This window comes from Hemicordylus capensis, chromosome 6, assembly GCF_027244095.1.
Source record: "Hemicordylus capensis ecotype Gifberg chromosome 6, rHemCap1.1.pri, whole genome shotgun sequence".
In the NCBI taxonomy this organism is placed as follows: Eukaryota; Metazoa; Chordata; class Lepidosauria; order Squamata; family Cordylidae; genus Hemicordylus; species Hemicordylus capensis.
The window spans coordinates 35134744-35157590 of NC_069662.1; the positions used below are offsets into that span (position 1 = coordinate 35134744).

The window sequence follows — 22847 nt, forward strand, 5'->3', positions numbered from 1 at the left end:
AATGGGTTTTCCTTTGATTCCAAGTGGCATCTTGCAGTGATTTTAGACCCAAGTGAAGGAACTATAAATACGATAAATCTAGTCGATAATAATAAGTAGGAGTAAACTTTATTTAGCTGTGTGAGAAGATAAATCAAACTGATCCATATTGGCCAGCAACTCAAGGCATAATAGGATGAACTTTGTCTCAAGGGTGTGGGGCGGGGGGGAAGCATGGTCAGCTGAGAAAGAGAATTAGAAAGCACATGTGGGGGGGGGGCATAGTGGAAGGCACATGGTTTGTTTCCCTAAAGGGGACATTGAACATGCTGTCCTTAGAACTATTTTTTTTAAAGCCATTTTATTTTTAGAAGAAAGATGTCCAGCATTCTTTTCCAACTGGGCAGAATTTGAAAGGGGACTCTAAATTGAAAAGGGCTGTATTTAAATTCCAGACTTTCCATAATCTTAAGGCTGAAGCATGTGACATGGGAGATCCATTATTGGATCTCTGTTCTTTTTTATTTATTTAGATTTTCTTCAAAGCAATCACTTTGTGCCTGCATTTTCCTTCAGCTCTGGAGATGAAATTTCAATCAGAAAAAAATGGCGGGGGGGGGGCGGTGTTAGGCACGACTCCCCAGTACTGTTCTTCTGATCAAATCGGAGGCCCCTACAGCTGCTTTGAAGTTAAAAAAAGAAACAGTAGGAGGTCTGATCAAGGATCTCCCTCATAATGTCTGTTTCTGTCAATACCCTGGGAGGAGTCAGATAATTGGTGTGTATTGTCCTAACACAGTAGCCCCTCTCTATGTGGAACCGGGTGGTCTGAAGATGGAACCTGGTGATCAGTATGGGATGGATCCGATCACTACACTTTCCACGCAAGGACAGCTTTTGAGGCTTTGGAGTCTATTGCACACCGGACCCCTTCGGACAATGCAGCTCCAAAGAGATTCAGCTGAACAGCTGCAAAGATCACCATGGAATAGGAAAGGCAAGTCTTTTACAGAACTGACTTGCTATTGGCCTTTTGCAGAACTGACCTGCTATTTGTTACCAGGCCATAGACATTGCCTCCTGTTTGAGAAGAGCCAGATATAATTCGTTCTTTAAGGGTGGGGAGGGGCTTCTAAATAAGTGTAATGCTTTGGCTAAGAAAATACTACAAGGGGCCACCAGCAGTCGTGTTGGGGGGAGAGTAGAAATGCACGTGCGCAAAGGAAGGGGAGGAGCATTGCCTCCCAGAGGCTGTAGCCCCTTCCAGCAAACTGTATACGAGCTGCATATATAGTGGCACTGTAAGTGGAAGGATGCCAACACAATCATGCACATAAGGGAAGGGGCTGAGCTTGGGAAGGGGCGCCCCCTAGAGGCGATACTCGCAGATGTAGTACATGCGCCGCTCACAGTCATTGTCCCACCATTTCCCATCGTCGGAACTGAGGGAGACGCAGTTCTCACGAGTGTTTCCGTTCGGTTGAGTCACTAAGTGGTCGCGGTACCAATCGAAGATGGAGACGCGCTGCCCGCTCTCAAAGAGCCACAGCCCTTCTGAACGCCGGTCATGGATGCCCACCCAGGCTGGCCAGTTGTAGGGCTGGAAAGCATCGTGGAGGTAGCGGCGCAAAACGGCCAGCTCCGTGGCATCGGCTGGCATGGCCAGGTTTCCTCCCCGGGCCGCACAAAGCTTTTGTGCACCGTCGTAGACTTCAAAGTGCTTGAAGATCAGGAAACATTTGGTCTGGGTGCGCCGGCCGCGCAAGCAACCTGGGATGGTACAGAGAGAGTTATGGTTATTATAATTATGCCACCAGGGTGCAGGGAGTTTATTTATAGAGGCCCCGAACAAAAACAAACCCGGCCCCCAAAACAACCCCTGCCCCAAAGAGCTCACAATCTAACATTTGATGCAGGGGACACAACAAAGGGAGAATGACCTTTAAATTCGACTCTTTATCTTTCATTCTTCTCTAATCCCAACCCAAGCTCATGCGCTGCCTTCGATCAATCCTTCTTCATCCTGAATAGCCTCTCCTTTGATCTTTTTGTTCCTTTAGTCCTGAGCAGCATATGAAATCCTCACTCTTTCATGATGATTCCTACCTTGCACAAAGAATCAGCAAGTTCCTAAAGGCGGGGGGGCGGGGGGGACGAAATGCAACTAGAGACCTGAAGTGCTGGATCCAGCCCTCAGCACAGCTCCCACACCCCCGTTTCCAAGGCACCTTTGTATGAAGTCCTTGGGCCACTCCTTCCCTTGCAAGCTGAGGCTCTCCTTCCTTTTTGTTCGTTTTTTACCTTCAGGCTGCCCTCCAATGCATACTTACTTGGGAGTAAGCCCTTTTGGACTCAAGTACATGTACATAGGATTGTGCTATAGTGCAGCTGCTGGGAGCTCCAATTTTGATCAGAGGTGGTGGGGGGGGGTATTTACCCTTCTCCCCATCTGCTGTTATCCTTATTATAATAGCTGTCCTTCTCCCTGAAGCCGCTAGTTATCCTTCGGGGGGGCTGGGGGGAGAAGACAGATGCCTGTATCATGCCTGTCTTCCCACATCCTCTGCTGGGAGTTATTCGCACATGGCTTCATGCTGCGGGGTAAATGTTGAGTGAAGCCACGTCGAATCACACTTGTGGCATTGAGGGAAGCAGCCCCTCCCCTCTGCTCGGATTTTGTTTTGAAACAAGTTCACATGGCATGTTCCGTGTTTTCCTTCTAGCCAGTTGTGTGGGGGGGGAGAGAGATTACTAAAGAGCTACATCTGCATTTCTAAAGAGAGCATTCCTCTTATCATGCTAATGATTCTATGTCAGTGCCTCTCCCTATTTGCTCCTGCTCTTTTTCAGAAAAAGTCGCTTAAAACCAGCATTTTAAAAACCCGGAAATACCTTGAGATAAGCTAGAATTTGCAAGACAAAGCACGATTTGTGTGTGGAGTTCTTCTAAGGATCTCAAATGGACTTCGGGGTATGTTTGGCTGGTGTGTGAACGCACACACTCTCTTCTGAAGGAGATTCGGGGTAGAAGCCCTGTCTGTAAAGTCTCCTGGTGTAACGGCAGCTTCCAGGTACAGGGGGGCAGTTTAGGTCGATGAAAATGGTTAAGCCAGAAGTTGTCAAATTTGGTTTTTACTCAGATGTTGGACTGCGGCTCCCATCATTCCCAGCCACAGTGGCCAAAGTTGTATTCCATCAAAATCCGGGGACCCAAGTTTGAGAACCCCTGGATTATGCAACTCTGCCCCCAACAGGGTGCTTTACAGATTACACCCTGCAATAGGGTCACGACGAATCTCTGAAGTGTGCTTCCACACTTCCTGTGTTGTGACACCGCAGTCCCTACGCTAACAGCAGGGTGCCGTTCATATTTCAAATGCCTTGTTTTGAATTTAATTGCTGTGATATAGTGCTGTGATGTCGTATATACGGCATAAAAAAGCTGGGTTTGGGGGTTGTTAGCTTTCGTGAGACTGCTCCCCCTGCTGGGTGCTTTGCTATTTACATTTTGAATGCGATTTGCCTGAACGGAAGCATTTTGCTTCTGTTGAGCGGCTAAGCTGGAAAGCGACCAGTACTGCCTCAGTCCAAACTGGACCACCACCAACTTCAGCTGCATTAACATTAAAAACACTCCCCCCACCCCCCCGGAGATCAAAAAAATTGAAAAAATCTCATTGAAAAAATCTCCCACATGACATCTGCTTTGGACCTGAGCTGGGACAAATAAGTCTCTTTGCCCCTATCCTTCCCAGCATGCACAGCAACAGATGCTTTTGCCAAGCTCTCCCATGATGCACCTCTGCCACTCTACACAGCCAGGATCTTTAAACTCTTGCCCCTCATGACCAGCAACGGAATCTCATGTCAGATTAAGCAGAGGAACACCGCAGCAAAAACTCTGCCAGAACCTCTGCAAGGATGGGCAGGGCTACACAGTCCTTCGCCTTTGTCTGTACAGGAGCAAGTCAATGAACTGAGCCAATCTGGCTGAGCCTTCAACCTTTGCTCAGTTTAAAACATGGCACTGGTTTTAAAAAAAAATGGTTAGTGTTGACCAGAGATCAATGCCTCCTTCCAAAATGTTTATAGACGGTGCCTTCATTTTGCAGTCTTCTGGTCCTCATTTTAAAGTTTGGACTCTGAGGATCATGTTAAACAGCTTCCCTCGCTAACTTAACCCAACCTCCTGTAACAATTCCAGTCAGCCTCCTCTCTGAGGGTTTTCAGATAGCAATAAAGTACGGGATTTGCAACGCTCTTGCCTAAGTTGGCCCATGAGCCAGGCCCACAAATGTTGATCATCAGTACCATCGCAGGGGATGAATGCTCATAGTGGGTTTGGTAATGTCTACCCATCTAGAGATGGAACATTGGAAATTAGCACTGTTGTGCTTACAGCTTTCTCTTGTGTTATAACCCCTTCTTTATCCCTACCCCCAAACAAGGTGATATTGCAGTCATTTTTCCACAAAGGAAAGGGTCAGGGTTACAATGAACAAATTGTATTATCTCCATGGAGTAATCTTTGGAGGACATTCCTGCCCATTTTAATTTCTATTCCTCTGACAACCTCAATAATATGATATAGTAGTTCCTGTGTTTTAAAAACTTTTAAAAGCATATAAACAGCATTACAAATTTGGCTGCTGCAGGCCCAAAGGTCAGGACAATACAAGTATGATAATATACTGAGGTCATTCAGACAATCAAAAACTTTGTTCTACCCGAGTTCGGGAGCTGTGTGTGCTCCCAATTTTCGGTTGTATGGAAGCAAAGTAGAAGAAAAACCTGGATAGAAGCGATTCTGTGGAAGCAAGGGAGGAGGAAAAGCTACCCAGGTTTTCCTCCTATCTTACTTCCACACAATCACTTCTACCCAGATTTTCCTCTAGACCTTGCTTCCACACAACCAAAAATTGGGAGCACACACAGCTCCCAAACCCAATAGAACACAGTTTTTTTAATTCCGTGAATGAATGACCTCACTGAAAGTAAAAGGTATTATTATTTTATTATTATTATTATTATTACATTTATATCCTGCTCTTCCTCCAAGGAGCCCAGAGCGGTGTACTACATACTTAAGTTTCTCTTTCACAACAACCCTGTGAAGTAGGTTAGGCTGAGAGAGAAGTGACTGGCCCAGAGTCACCCAGCTAGTTTCATGGCTGAATGGGGATTTGAACTCGGGTCTCCCCGGTCCTAGTCCAGCACACTAACCACTACACCACACTGGTACACTGATGAGTCTCTTGACCCACAGGCTGGGGGGACGATCGACAAGTAACTAAGAACTGCTTTCATTAATATTCCTAATAATTGATTTTAATGTAATGATGAATGTGCTGAAAATTGATCTCCCCCCTCCCCCCGCACACCAAGTCATGGTTGGTACTGGCCCACTGGGGCATTTGGGTTGTGCACCCCTGCTCCAGATGGTACTGCCCACCCCAGTTGGTTCATGTACTACAAGCACAATTTAAAACACCACACAGACACTAGAGCAGGCTTCTACACTCCTTCCTAGCACAATCTTCCTCTCTGTGCACAAGCCAAGCAGGCACCTCACTTGATTTTTGCAGTTCCATCTGCTGGCCAGCTCTTGCACTCCAAAAAGGGATGTGCAAACCAGTTCAGAACCAGACTGGTTCAACATCAAACCAGTTCAGTTCGACGGCTCAGTGTCAAGCCAACCCACCGCCCCCACCCACTGCATTGAGTCAAAAAACCCCAACCTGTTTGGGTTGAATCCGCCCCCCCCCCACTGCCGAACTGAACCAAACCGGGGTGGGGGAGTTTTTGAGTGGGTGCTAAACCAAACTGGCCCAATCTGGTTGGGACTCAAACCCGGCCAACCGGTTTTGTGCACACCCCTAACACCAAGAAGAACCCAACCCCTTTCATCACTACTTTTGTGGCAACAGGGGAAAAGGACAGGTTCTTCTCAGAATGCAAAAGCTGGTTAGCAGGTGGCACTATGAAAGTTACACGAGGTCCTTGCTCAGCATGTGTACAGAGGGTAAAATTGCACTAGGAAGGAGCGTGGAAGCCTGCAAGGCGTATGATGAATAAGATCATGCTTTGAACTTGTGCAAAAGCTCTGCTGATCCCACACTTTATTGCCATCTGTAAACCAGTCTATCTGAAATCATCTTTGAGTAATAATACTTAGCATCTGTAGAGTGCTTTAAAGTGTGCAAAGCACTACATATGTATTATCTTGTTATAATCTTTACAACGGTCCTATAAGGTAAGCATTATTACCCCCATATTGCAAGTGAGGGTGAGAAGGAATTGGCTTACCTCTGGCCACAGGTAATTTCAAGGCAGAGGGAAGATTTGAACCAGGGAGTATCCAGTTCTTTGCACAGTCAATCTCTTAACTGCTATGCAACACCAACTCTTGAACTGAACCCAAATGGCTCTCCATAGTCATCTTTCTTCTCTTGGCTTCCCTGTTTAGGCCTTGGGTTATCAAGGCAGAGAGAATTCACCTCTCATCTAGTCTACTTCGGTTTCCAACTACTAATCCTGGAAGAATGAAGCGATCAACCTTTGACCTTTGGATCTCCACTTCCTGCGATCACTTCACCTTAGGTTCTCTCATGTGAGCAATGTAATGTATGAACAACCAAATTTCAGCTGTAGCAACTTCTGCCACACTTTAACACTTCTGCATTCACAGCCATTGCTGGAGCTGAAATCCCTTAATTCCAGGCTCACTGGTTACACCCATAGAAGGAAAAGGGAGAAAGCAGCATTCAAATCAGCTTTCCATTTGCAGCCTCTTGCACTGCACCTGATCATCCTAGAGCTGAAGAATTATAATTGTTCCATCCTTTATTTTATTCTTCTAGTTCAGTCATCCCTTCCTGACATTTAATTAAACAAAGAGAATTAATTTCTAACATTAATTCTGGATTCGGCGCATTTGCAGTTTCCAGTTTCTTCATAATTTGTATCTTTCTTCCCCACTGATACGACAAATACGGCAAAAATTTATATACCGCTATTCAACAAAAGTCCCCAAAATGGTTTACATAGATATAAATAGAAAAATAAAATGGCTCCCTGACCACAAAGGGCTCATAATCTAAAAAAGACTTTTTTTTGGTGGTGTGAATGCACACAAGTGCATACGCATATTGGTAAAACTGCACAAAAAGCATTTTGATGCAATAACACTGTTTTAGGCATGCCATCTAATTATTTTGAATAGGCCTATCACTTAAGATTTTGCTTGAAAGCAAGGCCTGATTGAAACCGTGGATTTGACAAAATAATTTTGATTTTCCTTAATTGTTAATTTTCCTCTTAAATGTCTCTTCCGAGAGCAAATTATTAGAAGATGATTTCTTGATACAGAGATCTCTGAAATGGTAAGTACAGGGGAGCCAACCTCCTTTAGTAAAAAGGAAGGGGCAGATGCATGACATTTGGACAGATTTGGTACAGATACAGAGCAGAGAGCTGAATGCTGAAGACTTCTTTGGATGCAAGGGGATCTCTCTGGAAATCTGATGTAGAGTAGTGGGTCTCTTCCTTGCTAGGAGCATGCATGCTGTTTGCCACCACTGATGTTACACCCTTTATTTGTAAATAAAGTGAATATTACAAAAATGCCTTAAGTCTCCTATGCTCTCTTCACACACACACACACACACACACACGGTTAAACACTACTCTGGAATTCCTAACTGCTTGAGGAAATGGGGAACATGTAACAATTTATGTAAGCACTAAGGCTGCCTTTTTTGCAGTGCTTTTTGCAATGTGCAAAGATCCATGTCAGTGAAACAGAGTACAAGTAATGCAAAAGACACAAATGAACAGAAGGAATCAAAAGCTATAGCAAACTGTACATGCACAGCACTCTTGACAAAATCAGGAAATTAAGGGCTGGGAGGGAAGGGAGAAATGCTAAAGCAGTCGTTCCACTTCAGAAACAAGACCAAGTAAGTCTCCAAAAGCTGGAGATAAATTCAGATAAGACTTTCAGAAGCATGTTTGGTCATTTCCTCTTATGTAGACTAAATACTAGGTAATGGGCAATTTAAAACTAGTCCATACATATATATCAGCCTAGCAAATCCACAAAAATTATGAGCCAATATGATTTTTTTTAGCAGCCTGCCAGCCCATGCACTTAATGGCTTGTAGGTCGTGGAAAAACTGAAAGAAAAAGATTAAATTATCTTCCAGTTTAATAAAGTTTCCTTGTGTGGTCTCCAGGAAGCTATTTCTACTCGCCACAGATGACTAAGCAAATCTGTTTTTGCAAGCATAAATGAGAATTGGATTCTTCCCTCTTGAATACTAGCCCCTCAGGCACTGCTGAAGCTGAGAGGGAAAAGCAGCATTACTTTTATGCTCTGACCATCATCATCATCATCGTCGTCGTCGTCGCAAACATGCATTGTGCCTCAGGAAAACTAGGCCAAATCCATGCTCGTTCCACATTCTCACCATCAATTCGTCCAAGTTCTTTCTGGTTGTGGGTTGCAACTTCGTTCAGGCTGGTAAGAGTCTCACGAACTTCATTTAGGCCCCCTTTCAGTTCAGCTAGGCCCTGGGAGAACTGAGCCACCCTCACGTCCATGTGGTAGAACTGCACGTTGAGGCGGTGCACGGCCGCATCCAAGCTGTTCAGCCGTGAGACTACATGTATGCCAGGAAGAAAATTAGAAACAATAAACGTTCTTGAGCGTCTGGGCTCTGGGGACAGAGGAAGAGATGAGATTATTGCTTTCGCCGTTAGCAAAAAGCCCCAAATAGAGGTATTTACTGAGGCTATTAACACACATGTGCAAAACCGGGCTGAGGGAGCCCAGCCCAGGTTTGCACGCATGTGTGAACCGCCAGGATCAGGCCCAAACACAGCAGCACACCCGCCTATGTAGTCACTCTAGGAAACGAGGTAAAGTGAGTGAACGCTCCCTTTAACCTGTTTTCTTGATCATTTGTTGTTGTTGTTGTTATCTACATTTTATATCCTGCTCTTCCTCCAAGGAGCCCAGAGCGATGTACTACATACATAAGTTTCTCCTCATAATAACCCTGTGAAGTAGGTTAGGCTGAGAGAGACATGACTGGCCCAGAGTCACCCAGCAAGTATCATGGCTGAATGAGGATTTGAACTCGGGTCTTCCCAGTCCTAGTCCAGCACTCTAACCACTACACCACGCTGGCCGCGGCTACCACACTGCAGGGAGCCTGGGCAGGGCGTAACCCCATGATGTGCCCCACACTTGCCGAGTGCATTATTGTATTTCCAGGGGCCGGGACAACACATCCCAGCCTCCAACCCTCTCCGCTGCCTCGGCACATGGGGAATTGTCTGGGCACACGGGGAGCATGCCCAGCAATGCCAGCTTGATTGGCTGCTGGGAAGGTATGTTTCACCCACCTTCCCGCAGGCCACCCTCTAGCCTTTCTCTGTAATCGCGAGAAGGGGCTCCCTGAGTCACAAACAGGGCCCAGGCATAAGGAGGGTCAGGGGCACATGATCAGGGCCCAGAGGTCTGGGCGTGGGAAGGACAGGTCTGAGCTGAGAGAGAGAGAGAAAGAGAGAGAGAGAACTTGCATTGAGAGCTAGAGAGAGATGTGCCTCTGTATGGGGTGTTCTGTCTCTCAAGAACTACAAGTCCCAGAGTTCCTGAGTTCCTACTAGTATTTTCTATGCACAGGCAGGCCTGAACAGGGAGCAGCACCCCACGGGCAGCAGGAAGGAGAGATAAGCACCATGATACTGGAATGCTTCCTGGAACAATGAGAGGCAGTGCTGCTGAGAGGATGTTCAGGCCCCAGAATTTAGGCGAGTGACTGGATTAGGCCTCTGGCCTTCAGAAGGCTTAGTCAAGTCACACTTGATCCCAGGGACAACAGGAAGTGGAATCTGAATATTTTTAACTTGTGTATAATTAACCTATGCATGGCGTGCTACCATATCTGGCTATAAATACCAATCAGGCAACTGAAAATATAATGAGACCCTACAGAATTTAAAGAACAGCTAACAATCCTTAAACTGGAAAAGAACAGACAAGGAGGCTTTTCTCACGAGCAGCCTAACCCTGCCGTTAGGCCGCTCATGAGAAGCGGCGGGATCCTCGCAGATCCCTCTGCTCCCCCCACCTAACCACCTTTAAAAAACCCAACTTTTAGCCCACCCTTAACCCAGCTACCGGGAATCGTGTGATTCATATCATAGAGATGGGCGCATGGAGCACATGTCGGAGGGGGGAAATCCCCAGTCCAATGTGTGTGCTGCGAATTGCATTGAGGGATGCCTGGAGGTCAGAACAAGAAGTTCCAGCCCCAGATCCCTCCACCCTGCTCTGTGTTTCATGGAGCTGCACAGAGCAAGGCTGTCCCAGGTGGGTGCGCGGGAGGTGTGCCAAAGCCGGCCTCCTTAGTCATCTGGGCGGGGGGGAGGTCAGTGGGAAGCAGCCCCCCACCCGCACCCACCCTGCCCACCCAGGACAATCGTGAGAATAGCCTCAAGCTTTTTCAGGGGAAGGACTCCCATGTTACAAATTTGTAATGGTGCTTGGTAATTTTCCCCACAAACAAGGGGGGAAATGAATAGCAAACTTGGGGGTGCACATAGTGTACTAAAGAAACCACTTTCACAGCAACACTGGTCCAGTTGCCTAAGATCGAAATGGACTCAGCCAAGTGAAGAAAGGGAGGAGGAAGTGAAGGGAGGAGAGCTGCTCTTGTGGTAGCAAGCATGACTTGTCCCCTTAGCTAAGCAGGGTCTGCCCTGGTTGCATTTGAATGGGAGACTACATGTGTGAGCACTGTAAGATATTCCCCTCAGGGGATGGAGCCGCTCTGGGAAGAGCATCGAGGTTCCAAGTTCCCTTCCTGGCTTCTCCAAGATAGGGCTGAGAGAGACTCCTGCCTGCAACCTTGGAGAAGCCGCTGCCAGTCTGTGAAGACAATACTGAGCTAGATGGACCAATGGTCTGACTCAGTATATGGCAGCTTCCTATGTTCCTAAAATCCAAAACTGTCACTTTCCCATTCTTGCACAGGTAAGGCACCAAATTGCCTGTTATTGTCCATTGCTGACCCCTAGAAATGACCAACCATACTGGTGCCTCAAGGGCCACTTTCAAAGCAAAGCAAAGACACCCCCTCATACGGAAACATGGAAACTTGGTGGAGGGTACTTGGAGGCGCCACTACGGGCAGCAAAGTAAACTGAGGGGAAATGACAGGAAAAGGATGAGGAGCTGGGGAGAACTGGCTGAAGAGTCTCCGCAGGCCATCTATTGAGGAACAAACCTAAACAGAGTCTGCTGTTATATACATTATCTGAGAGCACCTTCCTAGTGAAACTCAGCCTCTTACTGCTGGTGTTGAGCTCCTTTAAAAGAAAAAGAGAAATATCTGCTGCTAAGAACACAGTGTCTGTTCTTTATATAAACAGGGAATTCTCACATTACAGGGCCATCTTTCTAGCTGTGGTCAAATTATAAATACCAGTAGCCTGGCTTGGGTGAGGAACAGAATGAGCCGTCTGAGAATGACATATTTCAAGGCCTGGCTTAGTCAGGACATCGGAAACAGGCCTGCCTCTTTCAGTGTGTGTGTTTCCATACAGGCCTCTCTGTGCAAGCGTAGGATGAGAGGGTGGGCTGTGGGTGATAGAGGGGTATGGTTCAGCATAAGACACCAGCATCCTTTAATCCAGGGCTGGTGGTGAGATCCAGGTGGCTGTGGTTGTCTACAGGGGCCTGGCCTAGAATGGGCACTGTGTCCTATCAAATGAAAGAGGCAATCAACAGCCAGGACACTGGCAGGAAAGCGGTGTTTGTGTGTGAGACTTCAAAGTGGGGAGAGCTTCAACATGAGCTCCAGATCTTTGCCCAAAGCAAGCAGTTCCTCCCTCACCACACATGCAAAGCCAAAATGGAACAAGTCACATTCACAAGCTCACACAATGTTATTTAAGTTTAAGTTCGGCTGTCTTGAGAGTCCATGTTGTGGCTATACGTTTTTAAATACATGCTAATAACGTATTCATAACAGCTGTGTCTGTCCCTCGAAGATAATATTCTCAGAACTGTGGTGCACTCTCTGGTAACCTCTAGGCTTGACTACTGCAATCCACTCTACATGGGGCTGCCTTTGTATGTAGTTTGGAAACTTCAATTGGTCCAAAATGCAGCAGCTGGATTGGTTTCTGGGGTTTCTTGGAGATACCATATTATGCCTGTTTTAAAACAACTGCATTGCTTGCCAATAGGTTTCCAGGCAAAATACAAAATGCTGCTGGTTATGACCTTTAAACCCTTAAATGGCTTAGGACCCGGTTACCTGGGAGAGTGCCTTCTTCTGCATGATCCCCACCACACATTAAGGTCATAGAGAGAGGTCCGTCTCCGGATGCTGCCAGCTTGTCTGGCAGAGATTCGGGGGTGGGCCTTCTTTGTAGTTGCTCCTGGGCTGTGGAATGTGCTCCCTATAGACACTCATGGCTTTTTAAAAGTCCTTAAGACACATTTTTTAAACATGGCTTTTAGTAATCACTGAATGTTTCAAATTGTTTCAAATTGTTGCTTTAACCGTTTGTTTTATTTTGTTAGCCTTCTTTCCAGTAGGCTTATGAGATCACTCGGCAATCTGTGTGTGTGTCCGTGTGTCAACTTCACAACGCCTGGACCAATTTGAACCAAATCAGGAACAGTTGTAAGAACACATAGGGACACCTCAATGGCGTAGTCTGTGATGATGTCATCCATCCCGATCCAAGATGGCAGACACGTAATCTTTTGAAGCACAGGTGGGCTAACTTGTGTAACTCCTAACAATTTGAACCAAATTTGCTACAGCTGTAGAGACACATAGGGATGCCCAAATGGCATGGGGTGTGATGATGTCATCCACTTCAATTCAAGATGGCAGCCGTGTGAACATCTGAGGCATAAGCGGGCTAATTTGTGGACTGCCTAACCAATTTAAACCAAATTAGGTACAGTTGCGGTGAGTGACACACAGGGACACGACACCTCAGTGGCATAGTCTGTGATGATGTATTCCACAACGATTCAAGATGGTGGACGCGTAAACATTTGAGGCGCAAGTGGGCTAACTTGTGAACCACCTAACCGATTTGAACCAAATTTGCTGCAGCTGTAGCGACACATAGAAATGCTCTAATGGTGTGGTGTATGATGATGTCATCCACTCCAATTGAAAATGGTGGCTGCATGAACATCTGAGGCATAGGCAGGCTAATATGTGGTCTGCCTAACCAATTTAAACCAAATTAGGTACAGTTGTAGTGAGTGACATAGGGACAACTCAACAGCATAGTCTGTGTTGATGTCGTCCACACCAATTCAAGATGGCAGATTCATAAACTTTTGAGACGCAAGTGAGCTAACTTGTGAACCGCTTAACCAATTTGAACCAAAATTGCTGCAGCTATAGGAACACCTCAATGGTGTAGTTTGTGATGATGTCATCCACCCCAATTCAAGATGGCGGACACATAACCTTTTGAGGCACAAGTGGCCTAATTTGAAAACCGCTAAACCAATTTGAACCGAATTTGGTACAGCTGTAGGGACACATAGGGAGACATTAACGGAGTTTGTAATGATGTCATCCACCCCAGTCTAAGATGGTGGCCGCATGAATGTCTGAGGTGCAACCCAGCTAATTTGTGGACTGTCCATTTGAACAAATTGGGTACACTTGCAGTGAGTGACACACAGGGACACCTCAATGGCATCGTTTGTGATGATGTCATCCACACCAATTGAAGATGACGGATGCATAAACCTGTGAAGCGCAAGTCAGTTAACTTGTGAAGTGCTTAACCGATTTGAACCAAATTTGCTGCAGCTGTAGGGACACATAGGGACACCTCAGTGGCCTTGTTTGTGATGATGTCATCTACCCCAATCCAAGATGATGGATGCATTAATGTTTGAGGTGCAAATAAGCTAACTTGTGGACTAACTGATTTAAACCAAATTAGTTACAGTTTTAGTGAGGACACACAGGAACACTTCAGTTGTGTAGTTTGTGATGATGTCATCCACCCTGATTTAAGATGGTGGAACCATAAACCTTTGAGGAGCAAGTGAGCTAACTTGTGAACCACTTAACTGATTTGAATCAAATTTGCTACAGCTGTAGGGACACATAGGGACACCTCAGTGGTGAAGATTATGATATCATCCACCCCAATTCAAGATGGCAGACACATAAACCTTGAGGTGCAAGTGCACTAACTTGTGGGCAGTCTTACCAATTTGAACCAAATTTGCTACAGCTGTATGGACACATAGGGATGCCCAAATGGTGTGGTGTGTGATGATGTCATCCACTCCAATTCAAGATGGCAGCTGTGTGAACATCTGAGGTGCAAACGGGCTAATTTGTGGACAGTCTAACCAATTTGAATCAAATTTGCTGCAGCTGTAGGGACACATAGGGACACCTCAATGGCGTAGTTTGTGATGATGTCATCCACCCCAATCCAAAATGGTGGATGTGTGAACTTTTGAGGCACAAGTGGACTAACTTGAGGATTGTCTAAGTGATTTGAACCAAATTAGGTACTGTTGTAGTGAGTGACACACAGGGACACCTCAGTGATGCCATTTGTAATGATGTCATCCACCCCAATCCAAGATGGTGGATGCATGAACATTTGAGGTACAAGAAGTCTAACTTGTGGACCTCGTAGAGCCAAATTTAGTCCAGTTGTAGAGACAGTGAAAGGAAAGTAGGCTGATTAGTTCTTACTAAAACAATTTGTTTTTATTGTATTCCTCATTGTGAATTGCCTAGATCCTTTGGAATCAGGCAGTATATAAGTTGAATAATATAATATAATTATAATTATATTATAATTATCAGATTATAATTATAATCTGAAGTAAATGCCACACCATGATTTGTTTCTTGTACAGGCCCTCTTAACACGTGCCCACAACAGTGTGAGAGCAGCTCATGAAAGTGCTGTGTGGGCCCATATACCACTATGGATGGTGAAATAAGTAACTGCTTGGCAGGCCAATCATACAGGTCTTTCCCACCTGACCGACATACCACCAGCCCTATTATGCTCCACACATTCAGATCTGTACACACGTACAGTTATTCACATATTCTATTCAATGCATATACAGTAGTATACTTCCTATCCTGCATTTGAGAGGGCCTGTACCCAGGTTCACTTTTAAAGTGAATATGTACAGTCATTCCCATAAAAACAAACGCATGTATAAACATATCTGTACCCACATACAACACAATAGTCTAAATAGGGCTACTGTCAGAAGGAAGGGTGTAAAGCTGTGTTTCCCAGCAGTGAAACATTACACCTTGGGGAAAGGAAGGATCTTGGCTCAGTCATAAAGCTTCCATACAAAAGGTCTCAGGCTCAGTCCCTAACATCTCTAGCTCCTAGGGCTGGAACGGACCTCTTGGAATGCTGCTGCCAGTCAAAGAATCCAATGCCGGGCTAAATGGACCAATCGTCTAACTCAGTATGAAGCCTCTTTATATGTTAATGTGGCTTCTGTGCTTGAAAAGGGGGCCACAGTAAGAAATAAGAGAGAAATCCCTTCTATCACTACTCTCTAAGCACCTGGGCTATGTGGATGATCCAGACTTTTGTTAGGAGTAACACAAGGTTTGTTCTTACACGCTTTCTGCACTGAGATTAATTCAGGCAGAATAATAGCATCCACAGATTGTTCCTCTTGCTTTATTGCTCCTGTTTAGAGCCGCACTTCCTTTCCTCCCATATCAATATCCATCTTAATATCTCTCAATTCACTCTCTTGTCGCCTCTAACCCTGAAAAGCCAAGAGGCATAATACCACTGAGGGAGTGAGCTAGCTAGACAGATGAGACACTCTAGCTGAAACTCTCTCTCCCAAGTGAACCTACATGTATACCCAAGACTCCTCCTCCACACGAGTGCTGTTTGATCTTGAGAGCTGCTGGTGTAGTATCATGGCTAAGAGACTGAGCTGTGAACCTGAAAGCTGCTAGTTAAAACTGTAAGAAGTTGCATCTTCTATTTCCAAAAGAGCTGGAATTGTTATTATCCTTCTGGATGCATAACCAGAGCACCTGCAGGAGAGAGGGAGGTACCAGCAGACTCAGGGCAAAAAGAAAACCCAACCCCAAAACCACCCCAGTGTAACTCAGCTGAGAGGATGTTAATGGACTCCAAGGGCCCCTAGAATTCTCCCCATGTAAATCCCTATGTAAGTCGATGGTACGGAATGTTCATACAGTTAACAGACAACCAGGTCGGCGGAGCTAATGGAACTCAGCGGTAAGGAGCGGAGATTTCTCAACTTGAACAATACTACCTCAAGACCAGTGTTCCCTCTAAAGTGTTTGCACAGACGCGCACACACAAGTTTTTTGATGTCCACTCAGTTCATTTTAGTTCCCGCTCAAGTTGAATCCAGAAGGCTGAATGAACGTTGGGCACACACTGCCTTGATACGTCCGCCCAGAACAAAACTCATTCTGCAGACAGATGAAAAAGATTAGAGGGGACACTGCTCAGGACAGTCACAACCCCTTCTGCTTCTGTGGGGGAAAGTGTTCCCATCTGAACCCCCCCCCTTTTTTTTAAACCAGTCACTTCACAGCTTTGCGTTTCTGGGGCGGGGAGGGGTTTGACACATTTAAGCTCTTGCCTTGGGGGATTAGCCCCCACATAAAACATAAAAATAACTGCATGTGTGTGAACTCTCCTGAGGAACAGGGGGATGGATCTGTTCATCTGCTGATCATTAGGGAAGTGCACGGAACCGCGGCAGGGTCTCCCTTTAAGAGCGAGGGAGGGTGCACTTACCCCTCCTGCTGTTCCCCCCCCCCCCGCCGCCGGTGTCCGTGTTTCTCAGTGCCCATCGGGGCAACAGCATACCTCCCTGCCACCCTGTTGCCCTCGTCTTCTGGATATGACCGGAAGTTGCCGACATGCCGGCACACACAAGTGCACAGACGACTTCCGGTCATATCCAGAAGATGAGGGAAACGGGGTGGCAGGGAGGTACGCTTCCGCCCTGATGGGCATTGAGAAACACGGACGCCGGCAGGGGGAAAGCAGCGGGCGGGGGGGCAATTAAGGGCACCTTCCCCTGCTCTTAACGGGAGACCCCCACTTCCTTCGAACCGGCAGAACCGCTGGTTCTTCGAACCGGTTCCGTGCACATCCCTACTGATCATTATATGTGGGCATGCGCGCACACAGTCACACAATAAACTCACAACATTAACCTTTTCCCCCACACAAGGGATATACTGCAACATTTTGTTGTGGGTCTATACTTGTTAGGACTGAAAGCCAATGTGACATAATAGGTAGTGCATTAGACTAGGAACAGGGAGTCCTGTGAGTTCAAATCCTCACTTGCCCACAAAGCCATTGAATGACCATGGGTCACAAACTTTCTTTCAACCGTACCTGTGAATATAAAATCTGTGGAGGGAGAACTGTGCACCAAGGGCTGTCAAACTTGGGTCCCTAGATGTTGGATTACAACTCCTATCATCCCCAGCCAGTGTCCCCTCTAAGAGGGATTCCCAGATGTTGACTACAACTCCCAGAATCCCCAAGCAAAAGCCATTGCAGCTGGGGATTCTGGGAGTTGTAGTCAACAACACCTGGGAAACAACCTCTCAGAGGGAACACTGTCCTCAGCCTTTGGCCACTGTGCCTGGGGATTCTGGGAGTTGTGGTCCAATATCTGGGGACCCAAGTTTGACAACTCCTGGTGTATGTGACTGAGCTTTTTGAGAAAGGATGGAGTAAACATGTAATAAATAGACCCACTAGGAGGCCTTAAGCAACCTCTCAGTCTCCCAGCTGCAATATGAGAAAGAATAACATTAGCTTACTTTGCAGGATTCTTAGAAGGATTACTGATATCATGTCTGTGAAACCTTTTGAATGTTCAAGTGCTCTGTAAATGCCTTATTCATGTTTAACTACCTCTGCTTTTGTTTCATTTTTAACCTACATGAACTGACAATTTCACAAAACTGCTTAATACACATTAACTTTGCTTCATCACACTTCATGTGCAAACAAAAATTAAGAAACACTTTTCAAATTTTCAGTCGCATAAAAAGGCAACAACTAAGAACAAGCCTGACGTGTGAGGAGAAGACGTTTCACAATATTCTGTTTATGCTCATTCTGCTTGCGTGATAGAACTTTCGCAATGAAATCTGTGCAGCACTCACAGGCAAAATTCACCAGCAGTGTAAGGACGCAACTTTTTTCCTGGTTTCTCCCCTCATGCTGAGGGGGGAAATGTAGCAATTCCCAGGATGGGAAATTCCTTGGAGCCTGCATCAAATTTCTAAGTACTTCAGGACTAACTAGCTGGATTTCTTCCAGCACTGGGTTGTCCCATAATCCATTTCACGAATGAAGACCAAACTAAACATGACATTCAGTTTCACTTAATTTTGTCCCATTTCATTTTAAAATGGGGGGGAAAGCTGAAGTCTTGAGCCAAAGAGCAGCAGTGCATATTATTTATTATTTATTTTATTATTTTTACATTTATATCGCACTCTTCCCCCCAGGAGCCCAGAGCAGTGTACTACATACTTAAGTTTATCCTCACAACAACCCTGTGAAGTAGGTTAGGCTGAGAGAGAAGTGACTGGCCCAGAGTCACCCAGCAAGTCTCATGGCTGAATGGGGATTTGAACTTGAGTCTCCCTGGTCCTAGTCCAGCACTCTAACCACTACATCACGCTGGCTCTTCCATATGGAAGTGATGCTTCACCCTTTCCCCTTGAGCATTTTTTGCTTTCAAAATGACCACTGCAGCTCCTCCCCCCACCCCACCTGTATGTTTACCTGATAGGGGGAAACTTAGGTATGGGGGCAAATTTGAGGAGAAAAATAGCCTGGAGGGAAAGGGGAGATAAGCAGTCTTGTCTACCCCTGCCCCACAAGTATTCTGCTCAGGACACATCTTCTCATGGTTGCTTTTCATTTAAAACAGAAAATATTGTGGCAAAGTTAGACATAGCTGACTGTGCATCATAGGTACTTGAGTATGAAAGATTCTCTGTTTTAATAGGACACTGCTCTAACCAACGATTTCACTAGAAGAGAAGACACTCCGAATCTTAGAGCAGAGCAATATATTACATGTAAACATGTGTAACAAAACCTCAGCAGCCAACCGGGAGTGGAGAAGTGGTGAGACACTTAACCCTTTCCCCTACCCACTACTTCCCCCACTGAAACTCTTCCCAGCTACTTTCACCCACTCCCACCAGGTTCCACATACAGTATGTGTTTGTGTGAGGATTTGGGAAGTGCGGGGGAAGTGGTTTGGGGCGGAGTTACAGCGGGGAAGCAGTGGATGGGGAAAGGGTTAAGCCCTTCCTCTCCCCACTCTTTCCCTACTCCAGCCCTAGAAGCAGCTCTGCCCTAGAAAGGCTGGTGGCTATAGGCCACCTCCAGCCTCAGAGACCAGATGCCTCCAAATCCTAGTGGCAGGGAAGCAACAGCGAGGGCATGCCTCCCCTCACCTCTTGCCTGTGGGCTTCTCAGAGGCATCTGGTGGGCCACTGTGTGAAATAGGATGTCGGGTTGGATGGGCCTTGGGCCTGATCCAGCAGGCCTGTTCTTATGTTCTTATCAGTGTTTTGTTTACACGCCTTTGTGTGAACAGCTCTGCCTTCGGAACTGTCCAGAGCCAAGGTTGTAGGCACTCTCAAGCTATGGCGTCTAAAAGAAGTGGCATCCGTTATGTCCTTTGGAAATGGTCGGGCTCTGCGGGTGACTGTCTGTCTTCCGGAGATAACAGGTTTGCAGTGTTCCACTGGGTGAAAGCAAAGACAAGAAATGTCTGCTCCGCGCTCTGAGACAAAAGCCTGAGCAGTGATAGGGAGACTCAGACTTGCTCCACATCCGAATCCTCCTCTTAACCTTACAGGCTGGATTTAGAGATAGGGCAACAGCCAATACTTCTGGATTCCGCTTGGTTTAGGGGGCTGCTGGGAGGTGTGTGGGCAAGTGCACAGATATAATGGAACGGCAGGGTGGGGAGAAGCACATGTCCCGGGGCCGCTGATGCCCGTGGGACTTCTGGGAGCTGCTGGAGGCTCCCCAGCCCTCACCAAAGGGAAGCAGGGTGGTTGGCCAGGTAGCATGTGAGCAGTGGGTGAGCGGCAACTGGTGGCAGGACAGTGGCGGGCCACTCCAAATCTCATCCCAGGGCTGCCTTCATTGTTGCTATGCCACTGTGGGGGCTGTTCACCTACCAGCTGATGGGGCTGTATTCTAGCTTTTTGTTTGAGTGAACACCCTTAGCCTTTATCTCTCCAAAAGATTAATCCACAAGGCAGAGGATCGGCTGGCTTGGAGGGCAGCCTCTACTCACCATGTCATGGGGTCATCATGAGGTTATTTTGATACTTCACAAAGAGAGCGATCCTGCCTAATGCCATCGCTCCCTTCTGGTCGTGCTACTGCCTTTTGTCCATGACATCATATGTATTGGATCTCCCTGGTGATTTTGAAGCTGGCTTCCTCCGGAGTCTATTTTACAGCTTATAGCCCCTGGGCATGCATGGTATCAGTTTAGCTCTGCCCCCGCCCCCAAATAAGGAATATGGGTCTGCTTACATCCAGTAAGATGGGATGCCCCTATTTGGGGACTTCTTGCAGCCTCACTGCCCTTAAAGACCCGAGGTAGGCAACCGTGGCTTTCCAGATGTTGTTGAACTATAGCTTCCATCATCCCCACCCACTATAACTTGTGGCTGGGGGTGATGGGAGTTGCAGTTCACCAACAGCTAGAGAGCCCAGGTTGCCGACCCCTGTTAAAGGCCAATGGATAGATCTGCAGGCGGCAATTAGTCAGGATAGGGGGAAGCCCATTCGTGAGGCAAAGGGAGGCGGTTGGCTCAGGCGGTAGATTATTGGGCACTGGCAGGACGGCAAGGTGCCCCCCCCCCCGCCGTGCCGCCAGTGGAGCAGCTCTTCAGGGTCAATCTGGCCCTTGCAAGCTTTGCAAAGAGTGCCTCTCCTCACGGTCCTTGCAGAGCTTGGAAGAAGCACAAGGTGATAAGTGGGGGTTGCTGGCAACCTTCCCTCCTCCCCGTTCCCCATGCCATTTTCAAAGCTTGCAAGGGTTGGGTTTGAAAGAGGGTTGGCCCTGTCAGGTTCATAAGGCAAAGTGGCATTTGGTGCTTTGCCTCAGGTGCCACAATACCCTGGGCCACCCCTAAGTTATGATAGCTACATGGAACCTCCCTGTACCAAGGCAGTGTATCTGATTGTCAGGTGCTGGGGATGAAACAGAGGGGAAAATGAACTCTTTCATATCCTCCTCACTCTTTCATGTCCTCCCCACCCACCGCCATGTCCTCTTCCAGAGGCCTCTGGCTGGCTGCTGTTGGACACAGAATGCCGGACTAGATGAATCTTTGGCCTAATCCAGTAAAACAATTTGTATGTTCTTTTAAAACTCTGCTTCCCCTATGAGGCTTGAAACCACAGCTTGCTCAAAGTAGTACCCAAACCTTTGATGACCACAGTAGAAATGGGAATGCTAGCGAGGTTGGGGCATTTTTGGCATTGCAATAAAATGTGATTGCAGCCCAAAAGATGAGGTTTTTATAAAGCTGAAATCACCAATGGGTGGGTGACTGCTACTTCCAGCCAGGGCCAAAGAAATCAGGATTTATGCTGGAATTGATCTGTGTTAGATGTAATTTGGCTTCTGTGCCTGAGGACAAGGGAGGAAGCAGAAAGTGGTGGATTCAGAGCAAAGCAAAAGATTTATCATTGGGGAGCATGGGACAATATGTAAAGGAAGCCTCAAGAAACTGGATATGTCCAGCTGCTCAGAATGAGGGCTAAGGGAGGACACAGTAGCACTTTTCAAATCAGTTCACAACTGAGCTGGGATTCAGACTCAGTTCTCTCTGGAATAAACCCCATGAGCCTGCAGAGTTACCAGACAAACACAATTTTTAAAACAGGGAATCTTGTTTTTGAATTTCAGTGAGGTTGCCGAGCTCCAAGGCAGGGGTTCTCATTGTTGTATCCCCAGATGCTGTTGGACTACAACGCCCATCATCCCCAGCCGCAATCGCAGAGCAGGGGTTCTCGAAGTTGGGTCCCCAGATGTCAAACTTCAGCTGTTGTAGCTGGAGACGATGGAAGTGGCAGTCCAACAACGTCTGGGGACCCAAGGTTGAGAACCCCTGCTCTTGACGAGCCCAGCTGGATCCGACCAGATGCCCATTCGGTCCAGCATTCTTCTCTCTGCAGTGGCCAACCAGATGCCTCCAGGAAGAAATAGGAAGCTGCCTTCTACCAACTCAGACCATTGGTTCATCTAGCTCAGTACTGTCTAGTGTCTACACAGACTGGCAGCGGCTTCTCCAAGGTTACAGGCAGGAATCACTCTCAGCCCTATCTAGAGATGCCAGGAAGGGAACTTGGAACTGCAGATGCTCTTCCCAGTGTGGTCCCATCCCCTGAGGGGGATATCGTACATTGCTCACACAAGTAGTCTCCCATTCAAATGAAAACCAGGGTGGACCCTGCTTAGCAAAGGTGACAAGTCATGCTTGCTCCCACAAGACCAGCTCTCCTCCCATGAGCAGAACATGAAGGCAATAGGTCTCCTTCACAGTGGCCCTTGGTATTCAGTGACATACTGCTTCTGAACATGGAGAAGCAATCATGGCTAGTTGCCATTAATAAACTGGTCCTCCATGAATTTGTTTAATCCCCTTTTAAAGCCATCTAAGTGGAAAGAGCTGTCTGTTCAAAACAAAGCAAAAGATGACCTTTTGAAATAAAGGGTGCTTTTCCAAAGAAGGTCAAC

The 22847-nt window shown here is 46.7% G+C and overlaps 1 protein-coding gene across 1 annotated transcript in view; it reads right to left on the reverse strand.

The window, feature by feature from the left end:
- Positions 1-92: 92 nt before the first annotated feature.
- Positions 93-22847, reverse strand: part of CLEC11A (C-type lectin domain containing 11A) — a 28463-nt gene continuing 5708 nt past the window's right edge. Inside the window, exons 3-4 of the mRNA XM_053262973.1 lie at positions 8449-8640; positions 93-1749 (exon numbers count right to left, since the gene is read on the reverse strand). Of these exons, the coding sequence (XP_053118948.1) occupies positions 1349-1749; positions 8449-8640 (593 nt within the window). The 3' untranslated portion in view covers positions 93-1348. The remainder of the gene's footprint in view (positions 1750-8448; positions 8641-22847) is intronic.